The 27,506-nt window shown below is 59.5% G+C and overlaps 1 protein-coding gene across 4 annotated transcripts; it reads left to right on the top strand.

The window, feature by feature from the left end:
* The first annotated feature begins 2,875 nt into the window (after positions 1 to 2,875).
* Positions 2,876 to 25,893, top strand: GLTP (glycolipid transfer protein). Of its 4 annotated transcripts, none has more exons than XM_002721981.6 (5): positions 2,876 to 3,139; positions 20,018 to 20,076; positions 20,514 to 20,647; positions 22,628 to 22,778; positions 24,877 to 25,893. In XM_002721981.6, the coding sequence occupies exons 1-5, from the start codon at positions 3,037 to 3,039 to the stop codon at positions 25,057 to 25,059; spliced, it is 630 nt and encodes a 209-aa protein (XP_002722027.1). In that variant the 5' UTR covers positions 2,876 to 3,036; the 3' UTR covers positions 25,060 to 25,893. The 4 variants fall into 4 exon arrangements, with proteins under 4 accessions (XP_002722027.1, XP_089179103.1, XP_089179102.1 ...); XM_089322977.1 differs by having other exon boundaries at positions 2,899 to 3,139; positions 22,659 to 22,778; positions 24,881 to 25,893; XM_089322976.1 differs by having other exon boundaries at positions 2,899 to 3,139; positions 24,881 to 25,893.
* The last annotated feature ends 1,613 nt before the right edge of the window (positions 25,894 to 27,506 follow it).

Genomic DNA, 27,506 nt, shown 5'->3' with positions numbered 1-27,506 from the left:
GATTGTATGCAACAGGCCATCCTTTTTTTTTTTTTTTTTTTTTTTTTTTTTTTTTTTTTTTTTTGACAGGCAGAGTGGACAGTGAGAGAGAGAGAGACAGAGAGAAAGGTCTTCCTTTGCTGTTGGTTCACCCTCCAATGACTGCTGCGGCCAGCGCGCTGCGGCCGGCGCACTGCGCTGATCCGAAGGCAGGAGCCAGGTGCTTCCTCCTGGTCTCCCATGGGGTGCAGGGCCCAAGCACTTGGGCCATCCTCCACTGCACTCCCTGGCCACAGCAGAGAGCTGGCCTGGAAGAGGGGCAACCGGGACAGAATCTGGCGCCCTGACCGGGACTAGAACCTGGTGTGCCAGCGCCGCTAGGCGGAGGATTAGCCTGTTGAGCCACGGCGCCGGCCATCAACGGGCCATCTTAACAGGACCCTCCTGCTACAGAGGACATTAGCAGGACAAATAGCAAACCTTGAGTGGAGTCTGAGGATTTGATGAGAGTGAAGAATTGGGGTTGATTTTCCGCGTTGGTGACACCCTGTGAGTCTGTAGGAAAATGCCTGGTACGGGGGGAATACACATCGTGTTGTGGGTGATGGAAGGGTGTGTGGTGTGCCAGCAACATGTGCGCACAGGGTTCAGGGAAGAAAGTTGTTCGTATTGTACTTGGAACTTCTCTGTATCTTTGAGATTTGTGTGGCTTATACGATGTTTCTTTTTTTAAAAAAATATATTTTTTTATTTGAAAGAGTTACAGAAAGAGAGAGATCTTCCATCCGCTGGCTCACTCCCCAAATAGCCCCAGTGGTCAGAACTCAACCAATCTAAAGCCAGGACACAGGAGCTTCATCCGGGTCTCCCACATGGGTACAGGGGCCTAAACACATGGGCCGTCCTCTGCTGCTTTCCCAGGCACATCAGCAGGGAGCTGGATCAGAAGTGGAGCAGCTAAGACTCGAACCAGCTCCCATATGGGAATGCTGGCACCGCAGGGGGTGGCTTTTACCCGGTAGGCCACATTGCTGGCCCCTACACCATGCTTCTTAGACTTTTGAAATTAGTTGCCAACACGTAGAAGTCAACTGACAGACGCCTGCAAATTCAGGTCTCTGGATTCTCTTGAGGAATCTGAAAAGCTGAGAACCCCGGGCAGCGACCGGGCAGCTGAGAAGCCCTGGGCCCTCTCCATGGGACGTGTGACGGCCAGTCCTCCAAAGTCCTTGCCCCTCCTTATGGCCTCACATCCGGCCCAGAGGCGCCAACTATGCTACCAGCTTGGCCCCTGGCACTAGCTCATCTCCTGACCTAAGCTATGGAGGGGCAAGAATCCACCCCAGATGGGCAGATGAGTGGGCCGATGCATAAACAGAATCGCCCCAGATGGACGGGTGAGTGGGCCAATGGATAATCTTCAAGACACTCCATTATCCCAGAGCAAAGTCCCATCACAGGACATCAGGTGCATGTTCTACCCCAAGGTGCTTCCAGCAGCCATGGTTTCTGAGTGGCTTGCCCACAATGGAGCAAGTTGAGAAATCAGGGTGTCATCTATGACAGAGACCAGCGTGTGGGCTGTGATGTCTTCACAGACTTGATGGAGGTGCCTGAGAAGTGGGTGGGGTTCTGGCACGGGGTTGGGATGCTGGGCAGGCCAGGGAAGCTTTGAGAAATTGGTATCGTTGGATGCCTGAGGTGCCGAGGCGGGGCGGGGTGGGAATGAGGCACCGTGGATGGCCCGGGCCCCTATCAGTGGGAGATCTGACTTGATTGTGCCATGAGCAAGAGGTGACGATGGCACTGTCTTCCCAAGCCCCTGTCACTTCCTGATCCTCCTAGTGTCATGGTCATGTCTCTCATCTACCCCCTGAAAGACTCCATTGAAAAGATTATTAACAAGGTTTGGCAGGCGTTTTCCTGGCTCCAGTGGTTTATCATCGCCGTCAACGTGACATTCAAAGTCTCCCTGGCACCCGTCTCACCCAATGTACTCCGGCCCCTGCTCACCTCCCTCAACAGTGAGCCCTCAACTGCTGTGTTGCCACTGCCAGTCCCTCCCCAGTCCCTCCAGCTCCTCGCACACAGCGAGGGAGTGACAAGTATTTATCCTGGAAGACAGAAGCGGCTCTCAAGAACAGTGTGTTGGGGTTTTGGATAAGCCGAGCACACTGGGTGTGAAGACCCAACTCTCTAAGTGAGTTCAGTGAATTGCAGTTCAGGTCGTGGGAAGCACCTGCTGCAGGTGGTCGGGTCTGACTGGGCTGGGCCCAACAGGGAATACCCGCCTGTTGAGGTCAGCCCGGAGCCCAGCTTGGGGAATCAGGACCCCAGCTGGGCAGTGTCTGAGCGAGGCAGTATCCAACAGGTTTGAAGTCCCTGAGGCTGAGCAATCAACCGGTCGAGGTCCCCCGCCAGCTGGTTGTAGAGAAAGGCAAGGGAAACGCGAAGGATGCCCCACGGGTCAACTAGCGTGGTTGGAGGACAGTCCCTGTTTAGGGGGGCGGCAGGGGTTCCAGGGGCGCTGGCCGGGTTGGGGCTGTATCCTGGGCTGGTGGGTGGATTGTGGGCTGTGACGGGGGTAGCTTCACCTTCCCAGAAGACCCAGCCCGAGCCGGCTTGCCCGGGTTGGGAGGGCGAAGCCGGGGGCGGCGGGTGACACACCTGCGGCAGGTTCACCTGGGAGCGGCTCACCTGGGCGGACCGGGACTCCAAGAGTCGGCGCGCTTCCGCGTCGCCCCGCCTCCTGACCAATGGCGACGCAGAGGCCCACGGCGGCGGGCGCGGATTGGACGGGCTAGCGCGGCCGCCGGCGCTGATTGGGCTCCAGCGGGAGAGGCGGGGTGGCGCGCGGAGCGGCTTAGGCGCTCGGCCGGCGGGCGGCGCTGAGCGCCCGGCTACGAGGGCGCGGCGCAGGCGGAAGTGGCGACGCTGGCGTCCCCGGAGCCTGCGGCGGGTGGCGGTGACGGCCCCAGAGCGGACGGCGGCGGCCCGGGGGGCGGCGTGGACGCCCGCGGCGCCGGCTGGGGCATCACCGCGGGCCTCGATCCCGAGATGGCGCTGCTGGCCGAGCACCTGCTGAAGCCGCTGCCCGCGGACAAGCAGATCGAGACCGGGCCCTTCCTGGAGGCCGTGTCCCACCTGCCGCCCTTCTTCGGTGAGCCGGGGTGAAGGGGACAGCTGGCAGCAGCACTGGCCCGGGCGTTCCCAAACGACTTGCACCCTCCTTTGCCCGGGCATGCCCGGGTCACCTCTTCCCGGACCCCCGAGTCCTGTTTCCCCAGCCTCCGGCTCCCCCAGCCTCTCCCTGGCCCCTGCGGCTCCCCGGTGCCCTCTGCGCTGACCCCGACACATAGCCCTCCATCCCGCGGGCCCCTCGCCTTCCTCCTTATCCGCCTCGGACCCGCCGTCCTCCACTTCCTTGTGCTCCGCCTGCTGCCCAGCTCCCCCAGACACCCCTTAGCCTGGCATCGTCCCCAGCCCCTCGTGCCTCGCCCCGTGCCCCATGCCTTCAGCACGACCCTTCCCCTTACAGCGAGTCCTCCCATCCCCTAAGCCCCCTCTTTTCCTTGCGCCCTGGCATCCTCCCCTTACTGAGACCTCTGACCACTTCTTCCCCCAGAAGCACCCCCATTCCAGAAGAACGACACCGCCCACCCTACCCCCCAATCCGCATGACCCAGGGCAGGGAGCCTGGTGGGGTGGGGCAGGTGCAGGGGGTTGAAGATGCGGGCAACCACTGTAGAGTTGTGCGTGCATTTAGCGCGGGTGTTGGGGCGATGTCAGACCTAGGGTGCTAGGTGCGGATCCTGCACTCCCTGTGACTCTCAGGAAGACTGTCCCCCGTGTGTCATGGCGAAGGTGGTGTTGGGAGCATGAGGGAGGGTTCAGATCCTCTTTCCTCCCTCCAAGCCCTGGATGGAAAATGGGAAATTGAAGCCAATGCCTTTGCCTTTTGGGTCCCGGGAAGCGATGCAACCTGAACCTCTGCTTTCTTCCCTCCCTCACACCGCTGGGCTCTCCCAGGACCCCGCCCTGCAGGTCAGCTGGGTGGCCTGGCAGGGCAGAGTCCAGCAGGCACCCACAGGCTGGCTCGCACCGGAGGGAGGTGACACCCAGAGCAGTCACTCGCTTCGCCCCGAAGTGGGTGAGCACTGGGTGTTGTGGGCGGGGATTCCCGCAGAGCCCTGAGCTCCAGGTGCTTGTGGTTAGGGGTGGGCGGTTCCTCTGCCCCTCCTGAGCCTCTGTGTCCTCATCTGTGAAATGGGGATGCTTACGTCCTAGGCCAGCCGTGAGGAGTCGGGAGGGTGGAGCACCAGGACCCTAACTGCCGAGTGATCTGAGCTGTGCAGGCAGTGGCTTCGTTGTATTGGATTTTTATTTGTTTTTCCACTCGAGAGGCAGAGGGAGATGGAGACCTTCCATCTGCTAGTTGCCTCCCCAAGTGCTCACAGCAGCCGGGACAGGGCCAGGCCAAAGCCAGGAGCCAGGAACTGAATCCAGGACTCCCACATGAGTGGCAGAAACCCAGTACCTTGGGTCATCACTGCTGCTTCCCAGGGTCTACACGAGCAGGAAGCTGGAGTCAGGAGCTGGAGCTGAGAGGCAAACCCAGGCCCTCGGATGTTCTGATGTGGGCGTCTTACCCATGAGGCCAAGCGCCTGCCCTGGTGAGGGTGACACCCACACCCACACCCACACACATACACACACGCACGCGCGCACACACACACACACACAGTTGTACATCTACACTTTGTTCCTGGGCTCACTTTTGGTTTCTTTCTACAGTAAATGGTTAGTCGGTGTTGGAGTAAGGGCAGCTGCCCGGCCGGTGTGGCTCTCAGACCTGGGAGAGCAGCCTGAGGGCAGAGTCCCGGTCTTTTCCAGCCACTGCCACTCCCCAGGGCCCAGGACGGTGCCGGGCGCATGGTGGGGCTCAGTCGGTGCTGCTGGGTGCACTGCACCTTTTTCTGCTCCAAATCGCCAGCTTGGGCCAGCGGCTTGAGCTCCGTGGCTTTAGCGTTGAGGCACTTGTCTGTCTCTGTGACAGTTCTCTGCTTTGGTTGTTTCTTGGGCAGTTCTATGAATGTTTGTAAGTCAGAGCCCGCTGGCCCTGGACAGGGTTCGGGATCTGTTTGAGGCAGGCAGCTTTGGCCCATAGGAGCCATCGAGCAATGCTGGAGACTTCTGGGTGGCGGGCTGGATTGGCATCTCACAGGGGGAGATGAGAGGTGCTGTTACACACCCTACGAGGTGCAGGACAGGGCCCTACCACAAAGAGCCATCCAGCCCCAAATGCCAGCAGTGGTGAGGCGGGGGAGTCCCCGGGGGCCAGCTCAGTGCCTTTTCTTCCTGTTTCCAGTGGCATCACAGGTCAGGTCTGTGCGGGGGGCACTGTCATTGCACGCGTGGGTCCGGGGGCTGGACAGGAAGAGGGGAGGCGGCGCTGGAGCCAGCAGTGGTGTCCGGGCTGGGGAATATCTCCTCCTCCCTCTCCCACCAGTCTCAAAGGACCCTTGTCTTGGCTGCAGCCCCTGCACTGTGGGTGTCACATCTGTGGACAGAAGCACCATTTATCCCAAAGCCTCTGTGGGGTCAGTCCACAAAGGGTTAATCAGCACAGGGCCCCTGCCCACTGTCCAACAAAGAGGATGATTCTTAGCTTGCTTTTAAGGGAAAAAAAAAAAAAGTGACTTAGGAGGCCTGGGGTGCAGGCGGGCTCCGCTGCTGATTGCATCCTGGTGCTGACACACCCCTGGGAGGCAGCAGGTGGAGCCTGCCTCAGGGAATTGGGTCCCCGCCCACTCCTGGGAGAGACCTGGATGGAGTTCCTGACTCCTGGTTTTGGCCTGGCCCAGCATTTGGAGTGAGGAACCAAGAAATGGGAGATCTCTCTCTCTCTCTCTCTATTTCTGTCTCTCTACCTTTCAAATAACATAGTTATTAAGTAAGTAATTCATAGGTGGAGAATTTGTTAAAAGTGCAAACCATTCTGAACCTTTGCGTGGGCCCTCCCTGGGGAGGTGTTGCTCCTGAGGGTTGAGATTCAGGTTGGAGGAGGATCTTTGCACCAGTAGTTTCTCTCCAGTGTTGATGGGGAGCCCCTGCTGGCCTGGGCTTGGGGGCACCTGGAGGCCGCCAGGAGGGCGTGCGCATATCTTGAATGGACCTGGCCGTGGGTGAGGGATGCAAGGAGTCCGATTGGCACTGTGGTGCCGGGTGACTCCTGGCCGGGGCATTTCCACTGTGGGCATGGCCAACGGTTGACCTGGGTCATTCTTGGGGCAGAGGGTGGAGGGGCACCATTCTGTGCCTCACCTGTTGTAGAGCAGTGTAGATGTGGCCAAGTGCTGAGAGCTGTTTCTTTAAAATGAATTCTAGGGTGGGTGTTGTAGCACAGCGGGGGAATCCCCCACCAGAGGCATTGGTTCACATCCTGGCCCTGCGCCTCTGATTCCAGCTCTCGGCTAATGCACACCCCGGGAGGCAGCAGGGGATGGCCCCAGGACTTCCGTCCCTGCCAACCCACGTGGGAGACCCGGATGGAGTCCGGAGCTCTTGGCTTTGGCCTGGACCAACCCCAGCTGTTGTAGGCATTTAGGAAGTGAACCAGCAGGTGGAAGGCCTTTGTCCCTCTTCTCTTTCTCGCAGTTGTTCTGCCTTTGAAATAAATCACAACAAGAAAAGAAAAAAGGACTGAGAAAAGTAAGGAAATCTTTCTTTTAAAAAAAACTTAACTCTGCAAAGAATAGCAGGTGACAGCTTTACCCGCTATGCCGTGGTGCCAGCCCCTACATCTGTTTTTGGAAAAAAGAAAAAAAAAAGTATGTGCCCTGTTCTTCCCACCTAATGACCAAGCATGGCCAGTTTTCCATGTCAGTCATCGTTTTTCTCATAGCTGCTTGGAATTCCATTGACCAAATGTGGCCAACACTTGTTTAACCAATCCCCTGCGGTCGGACATCATTCACTTTGCTGTGTGTGTGTGTTTTGTTGTTGTTGTTGTTGTTATTCTGGTAAACAATACTGCTGTGAACATTCTTGTAAATATTGCTTTGCATGCTTCGTTGGTTGTTTCTCCTTTTTTAAAATATTTTTATTTATTAATTTGAGAGACAGAGTTACAGACAGGGAGAGGGAGAGGGAGAGAGAGAGAGGTCTTCCATCCGCTGGTTCACTCCCCAAATGGCCGTAATGGCCGGAGCTACACCAATCCGAAAGCCAGAAGCCAGGAGCTTCTTCCGGGTCTCCCACGTGGGTGTAGGGGCCCAAGGACTTGGGCCACCCTCTACTGCTTTCCCAGGCCATGGCAGAGAGCTGGATCGGAAGTGGAAGAGCTGGGATTCAAACCGGCACCTGTAAGAGAGGCTGGTGCCACAGGTGGAAGCTTAGCCCACTACGCCACAGCACTGGCCCCATTTCCCCTTCTTAGACGTGCACTTACTGGGCCTCAGGACATGAAGGCTTTTAACCCATGGGAGCGGCCGCAGGTCTCAAACCTTCGTCAGGTGTGGCTGTGGCAGACTTGGCGGGGCCTGGTGGCTGCTGATTCCGCTCCGGTGGGCGCGGGCTGTGCCTCAGCCTCCTGCTTGCCTGGTGCAGAGCAGCCACCTCCCGGGCTCACCCCTGCTCCGTATCTCCAGCCCGCATCTCTCAAGCCATACAGGTTTTACTGCGGCCACTTGGAGGCCGGCCCTTGGCCATCTTTTCTGTCTACTTTGACCCAGTAATGGGATCTCGGCTGGCCGATAGGTTTGCAAGGCTGACCTCTGTGAGGCCTGCGTGCTCGTTTTTGAGGTTACCTCTGCAGCTGCTTCAACACCTGGAGGGCAGGGTGGGCAGACTGAGACCTTGCTCCATCTTGTCACTCCCCGCCTGACGCCCCCGTGGCTCCTCGTCACCCCCCCTCACGACCTGTGCCATGGCCTCTCTGAATGGCCAGCAGCCCCGCAAATGGCCCTGGGCCTGCCCTTGGCTCCAGCGCTGTCCCCATGTCAGCGCAGTCCCCTCTGCCGGGCCCCCATGCCACTCTGCAGCTCACCTCCCTTTCATTTGCCTGGCTGGGTCCACTTCTCCTAAAGGTGTCAGCTTCCAGTCGCCTCCTCCGGGAAGTCGTCCCTGACTCCCTTGGACTCCTATGGAACCTCTCACATTCTGGGCTGCTGAGCCTTCTCAGTGCCTAGCACCTGATGGGCTCATGATAGATGCTGACCAAACAACGCATTTGGTTCCGTTCCCGTTCTCTGGGTTCTTGCTGGAAACATTTCGCCTTCCTCCATCTGAATTAAAATACATAACCCGTTCCACATCCTGTGTACCTGTGGCAGACATTACTAATTCATCACAGTACCATTTTCCCTGTTGAGTCTAGATACAACCTCAGCATCTCTCTTTAACCCAAGTCCTCCGGGCCAGCTAAAGTCCATATATGAGCTGACACCTGTTTGCGCTCCCTGTTGGGGAAGAAGGCAGAAATGGAGGAGCCAAAGGCAATGCTTCGTGCCTCTGGGTTCTTGAGATCCAGGTTCTGTGGGTGGTTTTGGCTTGTTCCTGCCTCTTTGCATGCTTCAGCAGATGCCCCTAGAACCTGGCTTTACAGGCGTCTGGCACGCACGAAGCATCCTGGATTGAGCCCCAAAAGAGTGGGTCCCCATCACTTATGCTTGCTGCATTTAGGGAAGCCTGAGCAGCCTAGAGAATCATCTCCTTGCCTTGCAGCCAAAGGAACCGGGGCCAGAGAGGTTAGGAGACTCGCCCAGGGTCACACAGCCCCTGCATGGCCAGGGAAGCCAGTGCAGACCTCAGGACCCTGACTCCCTGTGCAGTGTTCTTGCTGTCACTGTCACCCCTGCCTGGAGAGGAGCAGACCCATGAGGAGCCAGCCTGCTTGGCCGCTGCGGAAATGTGTGGTCCTCCCGGGAGCTGCAAACCTGATGTGCAGGTTTCCTCTAAGGGTGTGACTCGCGCCCGGCCTCCCACTCCTGCTTGTTTGAGTGCAGATTAGGAGGACAGAGGCATGGGCGGCATCGCCTCAGAAAGCTCAGCTTTGCCTGTAATTGGGGCCTCGGGAGCCCCCCCGCCCTCCCCCCCACATCCCACGTCTGGGAGGTCGGAGCCTCCCTCAGCAACAACCAGCCCTGGGGTGTGGGGCGGCTTGCCACAGCCCTGCCACACTCTTCTGTTTTTATCACTCTATTTGAAGAAGAGAGATGGATCTCCCATCCGCTGCTTCATTCCCTGAATGCCCTGTACAGCAGCCAGGGCTGGGCCAGGCTAAAGCTGGGAATGAGGAACAGAATCCGGGTCTCCCACGTGGGTGGCAGGGACATGGCCACTTGAGCCACTTGCCACCTCCCGGGTGTGCATTCACAGGAAGCTGGAATTGGAAGCGGAGTGGGGACCCAAGCCCAGGCCTCGATGTGGCTGGTTCATGGTTGTCCCAGAGGGTGTTTTAGCCATTAGGCCAAATGCATGCAAACGTATGTTTAGTTTTGTCTGCACTTTTATACTTTAGACCATTTTAGCAAAGACAAGAAACTGTGTGTGTCATTCTCACATTGCTGGGTCGTTTTGGGTGAGTGTGTTGAGGGCCCAAGGGGATGTAGGTTTGAGCCTAGGAAGGAGGCAGGGAGGAAGAAGCCACCGTAGTGGGGAGAAGGTGCCAAGTCGCCACCTTCCGCAGTGGTTTTTAGGGTTTCAAGACCTTGGCGTCCAGCGTGCATTGGAGGTGCGTCCACAGTCATGCAGTGCGCACTGGGGCCACACTACTGGGTCACGGCCATCGCGTCACCTGTCCCGGGACCCAGAAGCACCACAGCCCCATCTGCCTCACAGCCTGTGAGCAGGCCCGTCTGAGGCTCACAGGGAGGAGCACTGGGGCCTCTTGTCCCGGGACGCCCGTGCCCTGAGCACCGCGCACGGCCGACTGGAAAGAAACAGCGCGGTGGGCAGCTTTAGCACCACAGCAGGGCAACGGGGACACGCTGCTCAGCTGGTTGGTTGGTTTAGAAACCAAAAGCCCAAATGGCACGGTGCAGGCTCTGGCGGGGGCCCCGTGGGGGTGGCAGGCACATTCCGAGGAGGGGTCACATGGCCAGCAGAGTCCCAGAGAGCGAGGGAGGTCAGACTAGGTTCAGAGCAACCCTCTTGGGAGAGTTCTGCCTTCTAAGAGGTGCCAGCGACTGCAGACCGGCCACCAGCCTGCAGCCGCCGCCACCTCCCGGCAGTGCCACCACTTCACATGTGGGCCTCTGGGGGACACTGCACATCGAAAGCTCAGTGCATGGACGCTAGCATCCCGCTGAGCCAGCTGCAGCCTGGGCTCTGCAGGGGTCTCGTGCGGCTGACACCGTGTGCCCATGTGCAGCCACGCCCCCTTCTGAGCCCGCAGCCGCAGCTGTCACGCAGGGAAGCTGAGCCCAGCTGTGGGGTCTATGCCAGGGAGCTCTTGAGTGTGGCACCCAGTGTTGCGGTCAGCTTTCAGGAAATGGTCTTCCAACAAGGAGCCACCGCGGAGTCTCGATGAGGGATGGCCAGGGTCCCAGCTTGCGGCCTGGGTGCCTCTGTCTACAGATTGACTCCCTAAGTACAACAGCCACCACTGGGCCAGGCTGAAGCCGGGAGACAGGAGCTCAACCCAGGTCTCCCACGTGGGTGGCAGGGACCCGAGTACTCGATCCATCGCCTGCTGCCAGTGTTAGTGGGAAGCTGGCTCCAGGGGTCAGAGTGAGGCGTCTGGGAGCTGTCACTGTAGTGTCCTTGCTTATAATGCCTGAGGGCCAGCACAGAGCGCAGACCAGTGGCTTCCCCCAGCCCGGGCCCCTGATGGAGGTGACATTAGATCGCCCTTCTTTTCTGTGTGTGGAAAAGTCTGGCCCCAAGGTCAGCACACGAGGCGGGGCCTCTGCCGCTGGAGGGAACAGAATAGAGGCCGGGAGGGAAAGACCCACGGGCGTGCGCTCCTGCCTGTCCTGCTCACCTCCACTGTGCACCTGTAGCAGTCCACTGGGCCTGGCGAATCCCATCAGGCCCTCCTGGACCCAGAGCCTGGGCGCCCAACCCAGCAGCAGGTTAGGGAAGGAATGGAAAGAACGCATGACAGAGGACTCCGTGAAGGGTAGGGTGTGACCCCATTCCCAGCCAGCCTAACTCCTATGCTGTGCAGCTCCCTAGGGTCAGGGGTCAGACCAGCCAGGAGCAACTCATGATGACCAGAAGCAATGGAGTTGGCTCCTTGTTAGAGAAGAGGAAACCGACGTACACAGGGCTAGAACGTATCCTAACAGGCCCTGGGGTGGGGGCGGCCCTGCGACAGGCAAGACCAACCCCACGCCAGGGGACTGCAGGTGGTGCGGTGGCCCTTTCCAGCTGTGTGTGCGTGTGCTGGGGGAGGGAACCGGGCAGAAGTTCCCCTGGGACCTGACAATGCCTTTCTTTCAATGAGCCCAATTGGAATGAAAACATTGCTTCCCGTCTTAGGTTTCATTGTTTCAGTTCAAAAACTGCAGGCTCGAATGTTGCCTCCTTTTGTTACATGCTTACAATGTTCCTCTATCAAGGTCTCTTTTTAAATTGTTGCCGCGTTAACTGTATCTGGGCTTTTCCAAGTCATTAGCCAGCAGCCTCTCCCGGGCCCTATAGAAACCAGCGCCTGCCCGTTCCGGCTGCCCTGCGCTCCAAAGCGATTCATCTTCCGCGTTCCCAGCTCCTTACTCTACTCCCTCCTGAGATCTATTTTTTAATGACACGAAATACATTTGGAGTGGTTATTTTAGGACTGGGAGATAGCTACTAATTTTACTCCTATCAGTCAGTCAATCGCTCTCTCCCTCCCTCTCTCTCTCCTTTGTTTTCTTAATCACTTAATCGCTGGCATCATTATTTGCTGGGTTTGCTCTCCGAGAAGAAGTGTGGCCTGCTGGGGAAGGGGAAGATGATATAATTTACAGTAATAAGCAGAAGCCACAAGGCCTTCTTGTAGACGGAGCGCAGAGTGGGTGCCGTGAGCTCTGTTAAGCCCTCTGTTTGGACAATGGCGTTGAAGCCTGACAGCCACCCTGTGATGTGACGTCCACGATTAGCTTCGTTTTGCACGCGAGGAAACCGTGCCTCTGAGAGGCGGACCCATATCTCCCAGGCCACACAGCAAGGGAGAGAAATCATCTTCCCCATTCAGGCACTTGTGACAGAGTTGCCTTGTCATGGAGGTAACTTTTTAAATTGGTCTTTTATTTTGAGAGGCCAAGACAGAGAGAGACAGAGAAAGCCCTCATCTGATCCACTCCCCAAATGCTCAAAAAATGGCCAGGGCCAGCCTAAGACTAAAGCCAAGAGCCAGAAAATCAGTCTGGGTCTCTCGGGTGGCAGGGACCCGAGGACTTGAGCCATCCCTGCTGCCTCCCCGGGTGTGCACATCAGCAGGAAGCTGGCATCGGGAGCAGAGCCCAGGCACTCAGATACGGGGCGCGGGCACCCCAGCCAGCTCCGTGACCACAAGGCCAAACACCGTTCCCTGAGAGAGAGCAGCATTTTGAGTTGTGCTGTGGATTTCACAGTGAGTTTAGAACAGGCGGTGGGCTGGGGGCCGCAGGCACTGCCAGGGCCCTCATCCTGCAAACCGGGCATCCTTTCTGGGCTGTGGCAGCCCCACCCCAAGCCGTGCCTGAGTCGCCTCTGCCGGCTGCCAAGGGAGCACCTCCCTTTGTGCTCCTGGTAACCCAGAACCCACAGGTTCAGCCCGGCCCTGCATTATCCAGCATTGGCAAACAATGGAACTCAAAACAACCTCCCCAGTGCCAGCTCCCCGGGCCCCCGTTCCTCCCTGTGGGGAGTTTTAAGAGCTTAGGACCAGGGCAGGGCTGGCCCCTCCTGAGTCGCCCAGGCCCGTGCCCGGTGGTGCATTTCTCAACTGGAGCTGTTGCTGAGCAGGATTGAGACAGTGGCCAGGGCGGGGCAGTTTGGTCACCTTGTTGCCCAACCTTGGGAACCTCGCTGTGGCAGGAGGTGAAGGCACTGAGGGCTGGCGTGGATGGAAGACTCCAGGTACCTCTTGTGGTCCTGCCCAGAATGGGACAGGTGCTGTCCAGCTCCAAGGCTGGATAAAGAGGAGAGAGGTGCAGTCCCGTGTGGCTCTGTGGACAGTATCACCTGTCTAAACTGGGGCAGAGACCCAGACGGAAGCCCTGATGGCCCCAGTCTCAGAGGTCACACACAAAGCCCTTGCGTGGTGCTGGTCGCCTTTGCTCATGGGGGAGTCTGGCCCAGTTGGCGGCAGGGTTCCCAGCTAGCAGCGTCCAAGCGCTGCGGACGGAGCTGGAAGACCCTGAGGACACAGCATGCAGAGCCGTGTGGTGAAGGCCTGAGGGGCCTGCGGCATGCTGGGTCACCCTTGGTCACGAATCGTGTCTGTGATGATGGCCCTGTTGAGAAAGGTACAAACAGCTTGCTATGAAGTCAGGGACGTTTGGGTTACACCCTTGCTGAGTTCCGTCCAGAATGGTTGAACTAGGGAACGTTGGTGTGTTCATCAAATTATTTGGCTGATAGGAAATATTTCACTATTTTAATTTATCTTCTTTCTGTTGTTGAGCTCAATATCAGTCAATTATTGAGATCAAGCATATTTTCATTTCTTCTGTGAATTGCCCATTGTTGTACCAGGCTGGGTTTTTTATTGATTTGTAAGAACTCTTTACATATGAAGGATACTGTTCTTTTAAAAAATCTGTTACTATCTGTTATGCAGACGGCCCCTAGTTTGTTGTTTGACTCTGACTCTAACTGGGGTTGGGATTTCCTCCTTGCCCTGTATTGGCAGTTTCTGGATTTGTGTCATCAGACTTATTGGTCTTTTCCTTAAGCTTTCTGGGTTGAATAACATACTTAGGAAAAAAAATAAAACTTCCACTAAACCGAAGGGTGGCCATTTGACAGGTGTCCCAGCCAAGCAAAGCTTTTCCGTATTCAGAATCTGCCCATCTGAGTCTGCTCTGTGAAGTCAGACGGGGGGATCAGGTCTGATTTCTCCTTTTCTCCCGCGAGGTGAGGGGCGAGAATCCTGTGCAGGCTCCCCCTTTCCCCTTCCGAGCCAGATGGGCTCTGAATGACGTTTTTATTAAAGAACCTGCTTGTTAATAGCCATGGGGGGGAGGGGTGGTGGTGGGAAACCCGAGTTAACTGCAAAACTGGAAAAACAAGAAGGGCAATCGGGGAGCAGGGCGAAGCTGAACAACCAGCTGGGCCGAGCGAGCTGCGTGCGAGCAGGGTGAGCTGTTAGAGGCCCCCAAGCTTCAGGACTCGGGGACCGTCCTCCGCCTTTCCTTCCAGAGCCCCCCCCCCTCCATTTCCCCTGCATTGCCCTGACCCAGTGGAAACATTTAGAAGGAGAGGTAAGGCTGCGGTGGGGCCAGCGTCTGCCGTGCCCCACGTCACGTGTGGCCCTGAGTGGCTCCTGTGGCGTGCCTGGGCTTGGTGTCCTTGGACTGTGCCGGAGGCAAAGGCAGGTGGGGCTCTGAGGCAGCGCGGAGGCCAGCACACCTGGCACACTCCCTGCGGGCGCAGCGCCCACCCTTGGCCAGAGTGGCGGAGTCCCGTGGCCAAAGACACTCCAGAGCCAAGACCAGAGCCTGGGGACCGCTGACGGTGGCGCTCTCTGCCACTTCCCCGTCTCTCCCAGACGCCGCCGCCATCAGCAAGCGCATGGCACACACACGGAGGGCCCGGCCGTGCCCCTTCCTGCCAGCACTCCCTCTGGGCATGGCACAAAAAAGCGGATCCTGGGGTCCTGTTCCCCCGAGCCTCCCGCCTGCCCCCTTCCCATGGGGTTGGCCTCCCAAGCCGACTCTGGCCCCCACCCCGGCCTCAGCAGCAGCCGCGACCCTGCGTGGCGGCCACAGCACAAAAACAGGCGCTGTGGAGCCCTAGCTCCTGCTGACCGTGGCAGCCTCGTGACCCTCGGAGCGCTCTGTCAGGGAAACCTGAACAAAAACCCTTTCTCCTGTCCCCCTGGTGGGGGCCGCCCCAAACCCAGGAAGCAGCGTAGCATTTCCCTGTGTCTCTACAAAGCACCGAGAGAGCCCGGGAGCCACCCTCAGTTGCTGGCCATCCCCCACCAAGCCCCACCTTCCCAGCTTCTCCCTTTGAGCTGCTGCTGCTGAAACCCAGCCCAGAACCTGTCCTAGCCACCAGAAGTCTCATGTTACAGGCAGGGAAACTGAGGCCCGAGTTCCCTACGTTTGCCCCCTGCCATCTGGGTTGCACAGGGAGCCTAAGACCAGGGCAGAGGCTTTGCTGTGAACCACCGGGCAGTGCATAGAGCAAGAGCCTGGCAGGGAAGCAAACAGCGACGGATGCCACATCCGCCACCCTCCGTTCCCTTATCCGTGCTGCACGTGTCGCCCAGGCACTGCCTGGGGTCAGGCGTCCATCCGGGTGCCGGAAACACAGCGCAGAAGCAACCCAGTCCCCGCCGCTCTCCGAGCTCGGGGCTGGTGGCTATAGCGTTACCCATATAGCTGTAACTGCTGGGATGACAAAAGGGGCGTGGAAGGGAACGGAGAGGGGAGAAGGATGGCTTCCACGAGCAGAGGCACGAAAGGCTTGGCATCGTTTTCCCAGTGTTTTCTGTGAGGCAGCAGAATTGGAAGAATGTTTACCGCGAATACTCGTACACCCACCACCTGTTCTCTTACTGTACCGTCGGCCCGCCCCCTCTCCATCCATCAACCCACTGCAAACCTTGGGCGTTTACAGAGTTTTGAAAGATGAGGGTTATAAAGTCATCGCTGGAGCTAAGAGCAGCCCGTCCTTGGTACCTGGCACCAGTGAGCTTGGCTGGGAGGCGCCATGAGTGGAGGACAGAAGATTTCAGCTCTGTTGCGTTACTTAAGTCTGGGATATGTTGTCCTCCAGGATGCCAACGATTGTATGGTGCTGGGAGAGAGAACCTTCTAGGGCTCATAGGTGTGTCAGGTTCAAGCACAAGTTCAAGGATAGGTTCATGGAGCCATCACCTCCTGATTGCCATTGGCAGTTTATCTGGGAGGACAGAGCACCCAGGATCAGGCTGCCTGGACCCTGACCCTGCACCTAAGAGTGGCTTTTGATGTGGTCACTCTAGGCAGGGCCCCAGCCTGATGCTCTAGGGGTCAGTTTGCCCCCACAGACAATAGGAAGAGGCACCGCAGCAGAGAGGAGACTGCCCATGGCTCTGGCTGATGGTCATGTGCTGGGAGCCTGTGGCAGGACAAGGTGGCAGAAGTAGCAGCCAGGCCCAGGAGGGACCGGGAGGAGAGTGGACAGTGGCAGGGGGTGGGTGCAGGCCATGTGGGATTCCCACTCAGCAACTCAGCAGAGGTTCATTGTAAGGTTCAGCAGACGTCTCCCTTAAACTTGCTGCCTGACCTGGTAATGACAATGAAGACATAAAAATAATTGAAGTCCATTTATTTGGTGTTCAACGTGTCTTGCGGTTATTTTTTTTTTTTTAATTTTTACCTATTTTAGAGGCAGAAGAGATGGACAGAGATCTTCCATCTGCTGCTTCACTCCCCAAATACCCACAACAGCCAGGGCTGGGACAGATTGAAGCCAGCAGCCTGGAACTCCATCCGGGTCTCCCATGTGGGTGGCAGGGACCCAGGTACTTGAGCCGTCACCGCTGCCTCCCGGGGTGCCCAGTAGCAGGGAGCTGGAATTGGGAGCAGAGCTGGGCCCTGAACCCAGATGTTCCAGTGTGGGATGCGAGCTAACCACTGGGCCAAGCACCCACCCCTCGGTGCGTGATTTTCAGTTGCTACAGCTCTGAGATAAGCACTGCTCCTGCCCCATTGCACAGAGGAAGAAACTGAGTCCCTGGAGGCACAGAGAGTCGCCATGGAGCAGTGGGCTGAGGATTGGGCGGGGGTGGGGGAGGCCTCTGGCCCCCCAGCCCGCCTTCTTTCCATTTCGTCTGGGTTGGTTTCATTGGAAGTGTTGGATGCTGCCTCCCAGGGCTCAGTTCACAGCTGCTGAGTGTCCCAGGGGCCCAGGCAGCCGGGCTGTGTCCCCTGGGGTTGGGCCTGGGCCTACAGAAGTCCCTCTGCCCTGGCCTTTCCTCCGCGCCAAGCTCTAGAGGGAGCTTGACACCGTGGTAGCGTCCCCTGCCCAGGCTGCTCGCCCCTCACGTGGAGCCCGGGGTTCCAGGCAGGGAAGGTGTGTGAAGGTGTCCGCTGTTGTATGATGCTCCGGCAGGCAAGGGGGTCTCCAGTGTTCATGGAAAATGGAAGGAAAAGGCAAGTTTATCTTGGTGTCAAACATTTTTGAAGTCTGTGCCTGTCTAACATGTGTGTTTCCCATGCACTGTTGCAACACCCCTCGAATGCACACTTCACAGTGTTCGGCACTGGAACAAACTTACCTTTTCTTTCTTTCTCTTTCTTTCTTTCTTTCTTTCTTTCTTTCTTTCTTTCTTTCTTTCTTTCTTTCTTTCTTTCTTTCTTTCTTTCTTTCTTTGACAGGCAGAGTGGACAGTGAGAGAGAGAGACAGAGAGAAAGGTCTTCCTTTTGCCGTTGGTTCACCCTCCAATGCCGCCGTGGCTGGCGTGCTGCAGCCAGCGCACCGTGCTGATCCGATGGCAGGAGCCAGGTACTTCTCCTGGTCTCCCATGGGGTGCAGGGCCCAAGCACTTGGGCCATCCTCCACTGCACTCCCGGGCCACAGCAGAGAGCTGGCCTGGAAGAGGGGCAACCGGGACAGAATCCAGCGCCCCAACCGGGACTAGAACCCGGTGTGCCAGCGCCACAAGGCAGAGGATTAGCCTAGTGAGCCGCGGCACCAGTCACAAACTTACCTTTTCATTCCATCTCCCATGCACCTGTTGAAGTTCCCCGTGTTATGACTCGCCAAGGAAGGGCAGAGCCGTCCGGGGCCGTCCTTGCCGCACCACCGTGGTCAGTTCCATGGCCCCATTTGCTTGACAGGAAGCAGGAGGCTCAGAAAGCTGAGGGGAGTGCCCAAGTCCAAGTGCATTGTGCCTCCAGGGGCGGGGACTCCCTTGCTGATGAGGTTCCCTCTGCCCGGCCCCCCCGGGTTCTCATGGGCAGGCACAAGCCTGTGGAACCCAGTGAGGTCCTTGGGAGGTCTACCCCCCTCCTCCCTGCCGGCTGGCTCATCAGTGATGCTCTGCCCTGTAGTTCTCAGTGGGTTTCTCATGGCGTTAGTTCTTCAGGAAGCTGTGTATCCCCGCTGCCCAATACCGTAGCCAGCAGCCAATTCAGGGCTATCACAATGAATGTGTAAATAAAATTCCAGTTCCGCCTAAAATTCTGGTCACCGCCTTTCCCGGGCTCATGAGCCACCAGAGGGCGCCATAGTGGCGCAGGTGTGGGCCTGTTCCCAGCTCCGGCTCCTGGCCCCAGCTGCCTGCCCAGGCAGTGGTGATGGCTCAAGGACTGGATCCCTGCCTCCCACTCGGGACACCTGAATTGAGTTCCTGTTCCCGGCTTTTGCCCCCAGCCCAGTCCCAGCTGTCTTGGGCATCTGGAGAGTGAGACCAGCAGATGGAAGCCCTAGCTTATCTTTGTCCCCAAATAATGCTTTTAAAGATTTGTTTATTGATTTGAAAGGCAGAGACAGACAGGTCTTCCACCTGCTGGTTCATTCCTCAAATGGCCACAATGACCAGGGCTGGGCCAGGTCGAAGCCGGGAGATTGGAAGTCCAGCCAGGCCTCCAACATGAGTGGCAGGGGCCCAGCTACTTGGGCCATCGTCCTCCGCTTGCCCAGGTGCATCAGCAGGGAGCTGCATCAGAAACAGAGCAAGCTGGTGCCGCGGCTCACTAGGCTAATCCTCCGCCTGCGGCGCCGGCACACCGGGTTCTAGTCCCAGTCGGGGCACTGGATTCTGTCCCGGTTGCCCCTCTTCCAGGCCAGCTCTCTGCTGTGGCCAGGTAGTGCAGTGGAGGATGGCCCAAGTGCTTGGGCCCTGCACCCCATGGGAGACCAGGAGGAAGTACCTGGCTCCTGGCTTCGGATCAGCGCGGTGCGCCGGCCGCAGCACGCTGGCTGCGGCGGCCATTGGAGGGTGAACCAACGGCAAAAGGAAGACCTTTCTCTCTGTCTCTCTTACTACCCACTCTGCCTGTCAAAAAAGAAAAAAAGAAACAGAGCAGAGAGCAGCTGGGACTCAGGCCGGCATCTGATATGGGTGCTGGTGTCGCGGCAGTGGCTTGTCCCACTGCACCACGATGACAGCGCTCCCCCCACCCCCACATTAGTCTTTAAAATCAGGGAAGGACAGGGCTGGATGCTTGGCACAGCGGTTCAGACGCCTCTGGGATGTCCGAGTCCCATGCTGTGGTGCCTGGGTCTGAGCCAGGAAGGCAGTGGTGATGGGTCCCCACCAACCACGGGGGAGACCCAGAGCGCGCTCCCTGGCCCTCGGCTGGGACCCAGCCCAGCCCTGGCTGCTACTGACTTTGGGGAGCGAAGCAGCAGATGTCGCTCTGCCTTCCAAGTAAAATAATAAGAAAAATTCAGAAGAGATCATCACCATCATCGTAGAAACTTGCCTTGGACCGTGCTGTTCTAGGGAGAAAGAGTGGTGTGGGCACAAGGATTTGTCCCCTGGACCTTCTACCTGCGTCTTTTTGTTTGAAAGATTTTTAAAACTTTATTTGAAAGGCAGAGTTACAGAGAGGAGGCTCAATCTTCCGTCCATGGGGTCACTCCCCAAAGGGCTTCCATGGCCAGGGCCGCACCAGGCTGCAGCCAGTAGCCAGAAGTTCCATCCAGGACTCCCAGTGGGTGGCAGGGGCCCGGCTATATGGGGCATCTTGCACGGCTTTCCCAGGTGGCAGCTTGACCGGCCAAGCCCCGACGCCAGCCCCTCCGTGCACCGGAAGGCTCTCAGGCGCCCTGCAGTGAGGCACCGCTGTCACCTGGAACCCAGCGCTCACAAATGCTTTGCACTGGCTGGGAACAGCTCTGCTCTCTGGCCACGCCCAGCGGCCTCCTCCCCCGCCAGCTCCACATCTCTCCTCTCGTTTCCCCCAGATTGCCTCGGGTCCCCAGTGTTTACACCCATCAAGGCGGACATCAGTGGCAACATCACGGTACGTACTTGGCCCGGCAGCCCCAGCTACTGCCTCCCCTCCCCTCCCTGCCACCTGTTCCACCGCAGGCTCCCTGGCCCGGGGAAGTGGGGGGCACGTGCAGCTGGCCCCAGACCGCTGCCACTCAGGGTTGCAGGTTCTCAGCGTCCCTTGCCCTTGACACCGAGCCTCCTGCTTCTTCCCTGCACCCTCACTAAACAGGCAGAGCCCAGAATCCTGGGTGGCCTGGGCTGCTCTTGGCTGTGTGACCTGGGGCTTGGTGCTGCCCGTCTCTGAGCCTCACTGTTGCTGCCGATGGCAGCCTCGGGGTTCCCGCCACGGCGAGCCTCATCCCTGCTCTGTGTGGCAGGCGTGAAGGGAAGGGGGCACCCCCGGCCCGCCTGTCTCCCCTAGGGATGGCCCCGCCAAGGCGGGTGACCCCATGTGCTCCCTTTCAGAAAATCAAAGCCGTGTACGACACCAACCCCACCAAGTTCCGCACCCTGCAGAACATCCTGGAGGTGGAGAAAGAAATGTACGGAGCGGAATGGCCCAAAGTGGGGGCCACGCTGGCGCTCATGTGGCTGAAAAGGTGATGGGCGCGGGGGCGGGGCCTGGGGGCGGGCCCTGCGCCACAGGGGATGGGCGGCCCCAGCCATGGCATCCACTCTGCCTGAAACGTAGGCCCACAGGAGGCATAGCAAGCGAGTGTCGGCTTCATCCTGGATGTTGTGCCAACACCCTTTACGTGCCTGACTGAGCTGTGCCCGCTGTGAGTCAGCCGTGGTGACTCCCACCTCACAGAGCAGGCCGCGTTGGCGTCTGGAGGCCAAATCATGTGCCCAGGTCATCCAAGCACAGTTGTGCAGGTTGTGCACTGCAGAGAGGTGTCCTCTTTGGGGCCAGTCATGTCACACATGCACATTCGCACACATGCACATTCGCACATATGCACATTCGCACGCACACACACACACACGGTGGCTTTGTGTCTTGATTGAAGCGCAGTGTCCTAGGAGGAGAGGAGCCCACCTGACTTGCCCGGCATCCCATGGGCTGCGCTGAACCCACTCCCGTCTCTCCAGGCAGCAGACCCAGCCTTAGCTGTGCAGGGGCCAAAGGCCCCAGCCGCTGCCCCACAGGTGCCCAGCGCCGCCCCTCTCTGCCCCTGGAGCCACACAAGGTGTCCCTCCCTCGTCTCTCCTCTGGCCGCTGGAACTCGCCCCCTGCACACACAGCGCTGCTGGCGGGGAGCCGAGAGGCCTGTGGGCATCTGAGAGGCCCAGGTCTTATTAGCGCCCCCTACAGTGCACTGCGGGCACTGGAGTTCCACACGTCTCTCAGGAGGAGCCAGGCAGGTGGGGCAGTCCCATTTCCAGTTAAATTGCTGTGGGCAGAGCCCGGCGGTGCCGGGGCGTGTGCTGGCCGCCTGCGACCGGCAGCTGGTGGGGTGAGGAGCAGCGGGCCCGCGGCACGCACGCTGCTGGGCCTGGCGTCAGGGTCTGGGGCAGAGAGGGCAGGGAGGGCGTCCTGGAGGAGTGGTGCAGAGCAGAGTCCAAGCCTGAGCAGGGCGGTCCCAGTGGAGGAGGTGCTCAGCCCGCAGAGGGGCAGGGCGGGGGGGGGGGGGGGCGGGGCAGGGAGGTCCCAACGGAGGAGGTACTCAGCCCGCAGAGGGGCGGGACGTGGGCGGGGCAGGGTGGTCTCCAGTGAAGGAGGGGCGGTCCCAGTGGAGGAGGATGCTCAGCCTGCAGAGGGGCGGGTGGGGCGGGGGCGGGGTAGGTGTGAGACACTTGCAGTCCCCACAGGTCTGGTCCACCCAGGGCTCTGACCGGGAGGCAGGAGTCGGGAGCCGGAGAGGCGAGCCGTGTCAGCCTAACCGGGGGTCCCCAGGAGCTGCTGAGGGGCAGGAAACGGGGTCAGACGGAGCTGGGGGTGTCCCCAGCCTCGTTGCTGATTGGCTGGAACTGGGGTGGAAGAGGCAGGACCAGGTGGGATCCAGCCCTGTTGCCTGCTCCACGTCTACACTGACCCCTGCTGGACAGAGGCTGTGATGCAGGACATCAGCCCCACCTCACAGGGAGGAGGCTGGACTCAGTCCTCAGGCCCAGCGTGCCTGCCCGGGAGAACCCCCTGACTTGACCCCCAAGCCCCTCGGGGAGGGAGCAGCGCAGTGCACCCAGGGTTCCCGGGGGCGACGGTGAAGGCAGGAGCTTGGCCATGTGACCCAGCCCTTTGGCGGAGCCTCAGGGCCCCTCTCTGTGAAACGGGCTCATGGGGCCGAGGGCGGAGGCGGGGAGCTGTGTGCCATAGGCCTGGCGCCGCTCGCCCTCCCTGTCAGCCTCGCCGGGCCCCGAGGGAGGGCCTGAGTGGGTGTTGGGTGCGGGAGCCGAGCGTGGAGTTTTAGGAAGAGCCAGGCAGGTACCGGGCCAGGGATGCGGCGGCCAGTGCTGCGGCCTCTTCCCTGCGACCCGCACGGCCCAGCGGGGAGTTGGGAGCGGCCGGGTGCCGGGTGCTGGCTCCGGCTCCGGCTCTGGCTCCGACGGTGCTAAGAGCCGCTCTGCCTGGGCTGCAGAGGCCTCCGCTTCATCCAGGTCTTCCTGCAGAGCATCTGTGATGGCGAGCGCGACGAGAACCACCCCAACCTCATCCGCGTCAACGCCACCAAGGCCTACGAGCTGGCCCTCAAGAAGTACCACGGCTGGATCGTGCAGAAGATCTTCCAGGTAAGCCGGGCCCGCGGGCCCCACCTCCGAGCCACCACCCCGAGCCTGGGCGGGGCAGCTCCCTCGTCTGAGGGGCGGGGCCAGTGGCCTGAGGGTCCCCCACGGGCGCTTGGCCAGCCCTGCTCCTGCCTGGTGGGCTGTGGCTGAGCACGGGCCTGTGAGGGAAACCCCGGGCATCCCAGGGCATGGGCTCCCCCCTCCCTGGCTTCACCCCTCCCAGCAGGGGCCCGGGCCAGGGTGAGGGGGACAAAGGGGACAGCCACTGAGAGGACCTGGGCCCGCAGGGTTCCTGCTGGCCTGTGTTGGGGTGACGGTGGCCAGGGACCAACCCTGGCCTGCTTAGCCGTGGTCCCCCGGGGTCACCGGGCTGAAAGGCCCATGCGGGGGACCCTGCACACTGTGGCTGGCCTTCCGCCTCTGGCCGCGCCTCGTCCCACCGTGCGTGGCCTCGCCAGCCTGCTGTGGCTGCCCCCGCCTGCCCCTCCGCCCTGCCGGGAGAGCGGGGCTCTTCCCCAGGGGCCAGGGCTGCCCGCATGGGCACTGTGAGAGTCCCCTGCCCGCTGCAGGCCTCACTGTCGCCTGCCCACCCCCACTAACGGTGGCGTGGCCCGGGCGCCTGGCCTTCCCCAGGGCACTGCACCCACCCCATTCACAGATGAGCAAAACAGCGCCCGGACAAGTGAAGGATCTCGCTCAAGGTCCCCCAGTACCCGTGCGGGGAGCCTCGTGTCCTCAGCTTTCAAATGGGCATAAAACAGGCCCTGCAGGGGCTGCCATGACGTGAGGGGAGTTAATCCATCCCGGAGCCTGGCTCAGCTCCTGGAAGCCGGGAAGCCTTATTATTTTTAAGATTTATTTCATTTATTTGAAAGACAGTTACAAAGAGAGGTAGAGGCCAAGAGAGAGAGGGGTCTTCTATTTGCTGGTTCATCCCCCAGATGGCCACATCAGCTAGAGTAAGGCTGATCCGAAGCCAGGAACCAGGAGCTTCTTCTGGGTCTCCCACAAGGGTGCCGGGGCCCAAGCACTTGGGCCATCTTCCCCTGTTTTCCCAAGCACATTAGCAGGGAGCTGGATTGGAAGAAGAGCAGCCAGGACTCAAACCAGCGCCCATATGGGATGGCAGCACTGCAGGCCAGGGCTTTAACCCGCTGTGCCAAAGCGCCGGCCCCAGCCTTATTATCACACTTCCCTCCTCCCTTCAGGCGTGGGGCCTGAGCTAGGTGTCTGGCTGCATCTTCCCCCCTCCCCCTGACCCTGAAATTCTGTGAATTTCCAGTGCTGTGCACTCGTGTCTCCCCACCCCACCCCACCCCTTCCAAGAACCCAAGGACAAGAAGGAGAGGCCCCGGCAGGTCAGCAGTGGTCTCTCCTGGCCAGAAAGTGGGTTTTCTTATTTTATTTATTTATTTATTTATTTATTTATTTATTTATTTTGACAGGCAGAGTGGACAGTGAGAGAGAGAGACAGAGAGAAAGGTCTTCCTTTGCCATTGGTTCACCCTCCAATGGCCGCCGTGGCCAGCGCACCGCGCTGATCCGATGGCAGGAGCCAGGTGCTTCTCCTGGACTCCCATGGGGTGCAGGGCCCAAGCACCTGGGCCATCCTCCACTGCACTCCCTGGCCACAGCAGAGATCTGGCCTGGAAGAGGGGCAACCGGGACAGAATCCGGCGCCCCGACCGGGACTAGAACCCGGTGTGCCGGCGCCGCAAGGCGGAGGATTAGCCTAGTGAGCCTCGGTGCCAGCCAGAAAGTAGGTTTTCTAAGCAGTTCGCCTCTCCCAGAGGGAAGAGACCCACCCCTGCTGTGCACCTGCCCCGCGCCTGGCGCCAGGCCCAGCACTGCCCTGATTGGCTGCCATCGCTGCCCCAATGTGCAGATGAGGAGACTGAGGCTCAGAGAGGCTAAGGTGCTTGCCCAGGGCTCCCAGCTAGGTGGCGGCACCAGCGGGAATTTGCACCCAGGTTCGCCCGTTCCTATAACTGGCGTCCTCCTCGCTGTCCGCCCACGGGTGGAAGGGAAGACGCGTCTCCCTCTTGCTTTCCAATGCGGCCCCCACTCACGCTGTGCCGCCTCCCCTCTCACCCGCCCCAAGGCAGCACTCTACGCCGCCCCCTACAAGTCTGACTTCCTGAAGGCGCTGTCCAAGGGCCAGAACGTGACGGAGGAGGAGTGCCTGGAGAAGGTGCGCCTCTTCCTGGTCAACTACACGGCCACCATCGACGTCATCTACGAGATGTACACCAAGATGAACGCCGAGCTCACCTACAAGGTGTAGGTGCCGCCCGGCCCCGCCCCCGCGCAGAAGCAGGTGCACCCGTGTCACTGTGAAGCCACCTGCGGCCCCCGCGGCCCCCGGGCAGCCCAGAGGAGCCCGCCGGGGCCTGCAGGGGACAGCTCTGGCTTTTATAAAGTTGTATTTTTTTTGGTGTAAACTAACGGAGCAATAAATAACGACCCTCCTCCCGGATCTCCTCTGCACGGTGGGTGGCCCCCACTCCCACCGGCCTAACGTCCCTAACAGATCAAGTGCCGGGGGTGTCGGTTCCTGGCCCCCTGCCCCGCGGAGCGCAGGGCGTCCCACACTGGCCTTCAGACAGAAGCACACGTGCCCCGGGAAGGTCGCAGCCCGAGCCGCGGCCCTGGCGGCCGGGACACTGCTGTCCCCCGCTGGCCTTGGCGGGGCAGTTTTGTTTTGTTTTGTTTTTAACTAGCCGAACCCAACCAGCAAAGCTGTGCCGGCCGGGAGTGTTTTCTCCCTCTGCTGCCCAGGCGCACAGGTGACCTTAGGTGACAGTTTGCCTTGTCCCCGTGTACCCATGGTTATCTTCAGGGACGCATCCCGGCCTGGGAGATGGGCCGCGTGCCCCGCCCTCTGGGGGGTGGTGGAGCCCCGCCCCCTGCTGAGACTCTGCCTCACTGCCTTAACTGCCCTCCCCAGCACCAGGAGCTGTATTTTTGCAAGAGTTGGGGCGATCAGGGCAGCCCCAAAAGAACTGACGCGTGTTCATGAGAAAAAAAAAAAAAACAACAACCAATGAGGAACAATTTGGTGATTTTTATGCAGAAATGAAATAACCCGTAATAAACAAATCTCTATTTTGGAATCTCATCCGTGTGCTGTCGTGGTGCCCGAGTTCCCTGCCCCTGCAGCCCAGCCCAGCCCAGCCCAGCGCTGGGGACTGCTGACCCCAGATCCTGCCAAGGAGCCGTGCTCTGGCCTCTGTGGGTTTTAAAAATAGAGCTGGTTGCCACATTGCAAACTGGGATGATTTCATATCAAACTCTCAAGTCTCCTGGCGTCTTTCGTACAATCAGGTTGCCTGGCAAGAGCTGAGAGACGGCCGCCCCCTCGGCTGGACAGGCCAAGGAGAAGGAGGTGGGGTGGGGTGGGGGTGGGGAGGTCTTCCACTTTGCCTCAGTCTCCACCCGGCCCTGCTGTCCTCCCGGCCGCAGGCCCCAGGGTTACTTGCACTTTTTCTGATGGCAGAGTTAAATGCAGAGAGATATGCTGGCTCTGCCTCATCGCTCCTCCTGCAGCGCTGAGGGGCTGGTGGGCACGACGGACCGGCGAGTCGGGAACAAGGACACAGGGGCCACGTCGTGGCACAGCAGGGTAGGCCACCCTTGCAGCACCATATCCCTTATGGGTGCTGGTTCAACACCCGGCCGCTCTGCTTCTAATCCAGCTCCCGGCCAGCACGCCTGGGAAGGCGGCAGAAGCTGATCTGAGTCCTCGCGTCACTGCCGCTCTGTGGGAGACCTGGGTGGAGCTCTGGGCTCCTGGCTTCCGGCTGGCCCAGTCCTGGCTGTTGTGGCCGTTTGGGGAGGAACCAGTGAATGGAACACTCCCTCCCCCCTCTCTCTCTCCCTCCCCCTCTGTCATTCTGCCTTTAAACACCACACTGATGACATAGATCGGTCAGTGCGCAGAGGGAGCCTGGGGTGCATCTGAGGAAGTCAGGGCTTGCACTGAGCCCCCGTGGAAATCGGGAGGACGGACAGGGGACACGCCACGGCACAGGGTGGGGGGAAGGGGACATGCCACGGCACAGAGTAGAGGATGGGGACACGCCATGGCACAGGGAGGAGGGACGGGGGACATGCCACGGCACAGGGAGGAGGGACGGGGACATGCCACAGCACAGGGTGGAGGGACAGGGACATGCCACAGCACAGGGTGGAGGGACAGGGACATGCCACAGCACAGGGTGGAGGGACAGGGACATGCCATGGCACAGAGACCTGAGGTTGACCCAGAGTAGGCTGTGTGTGAGTCACAAGGGATCTGAGCTTTGCTCTGAGAATCAGGAAGCGCTCTCCATGGTCTTGTACCTAATCCAATGCGATCCAACTTGCCAGCTTGTTTGGGGGTTCTAACCGGGGAGGGAAGCAAGGCTTTGAATACTACGTGCATACTCATGTACTCTTCTCCCCTTAGCTTTAGAGAGAGGAGAGAGAGAGAGAGAGAGAGAGAGAGAGAGAGATTGATTCCACCACTGGTTCACCACCCAAGTGCCCACAGCAGTCAGGTCTGGGCCAGGAGCCTGGAGCTCCATCCGGTCTCCCTTGTGGGTGGCAGGGGCCGAAGCACTTGAGCCATCACCTGCTGCCTCCCAGGGTCTGCACTGGCAGGGAGCTGGAGCGGAAGCTGGGGAGCTGAGACTCGAACCCGGCTCTCAGACACAGGATGCAGCGACTTCACTGCCTCCCCGAATGCCAGCC

Source organism: Oryctolagus cuniculus, chromosome 21, assembly GCF_051225735.1.
Source record: "Oryctolagus cuniculus isolate XC-2025 breed Fujian yellow rabbit chromosome 21, ASM5122573v1, whole genome shotgun sequence".
Lineage (NCBI taxonomy): Eukaryota > Metazoa > Chordata > Mammalia > Lagomorpha > Leporidae > Oryctolagus > Oryctolagus cuniculus.
The sequence above is the reverse complement of the archived record's forward strand: the minus strand, read 5'-3'. Positions and strand labels throughout refer to the sequence as shown.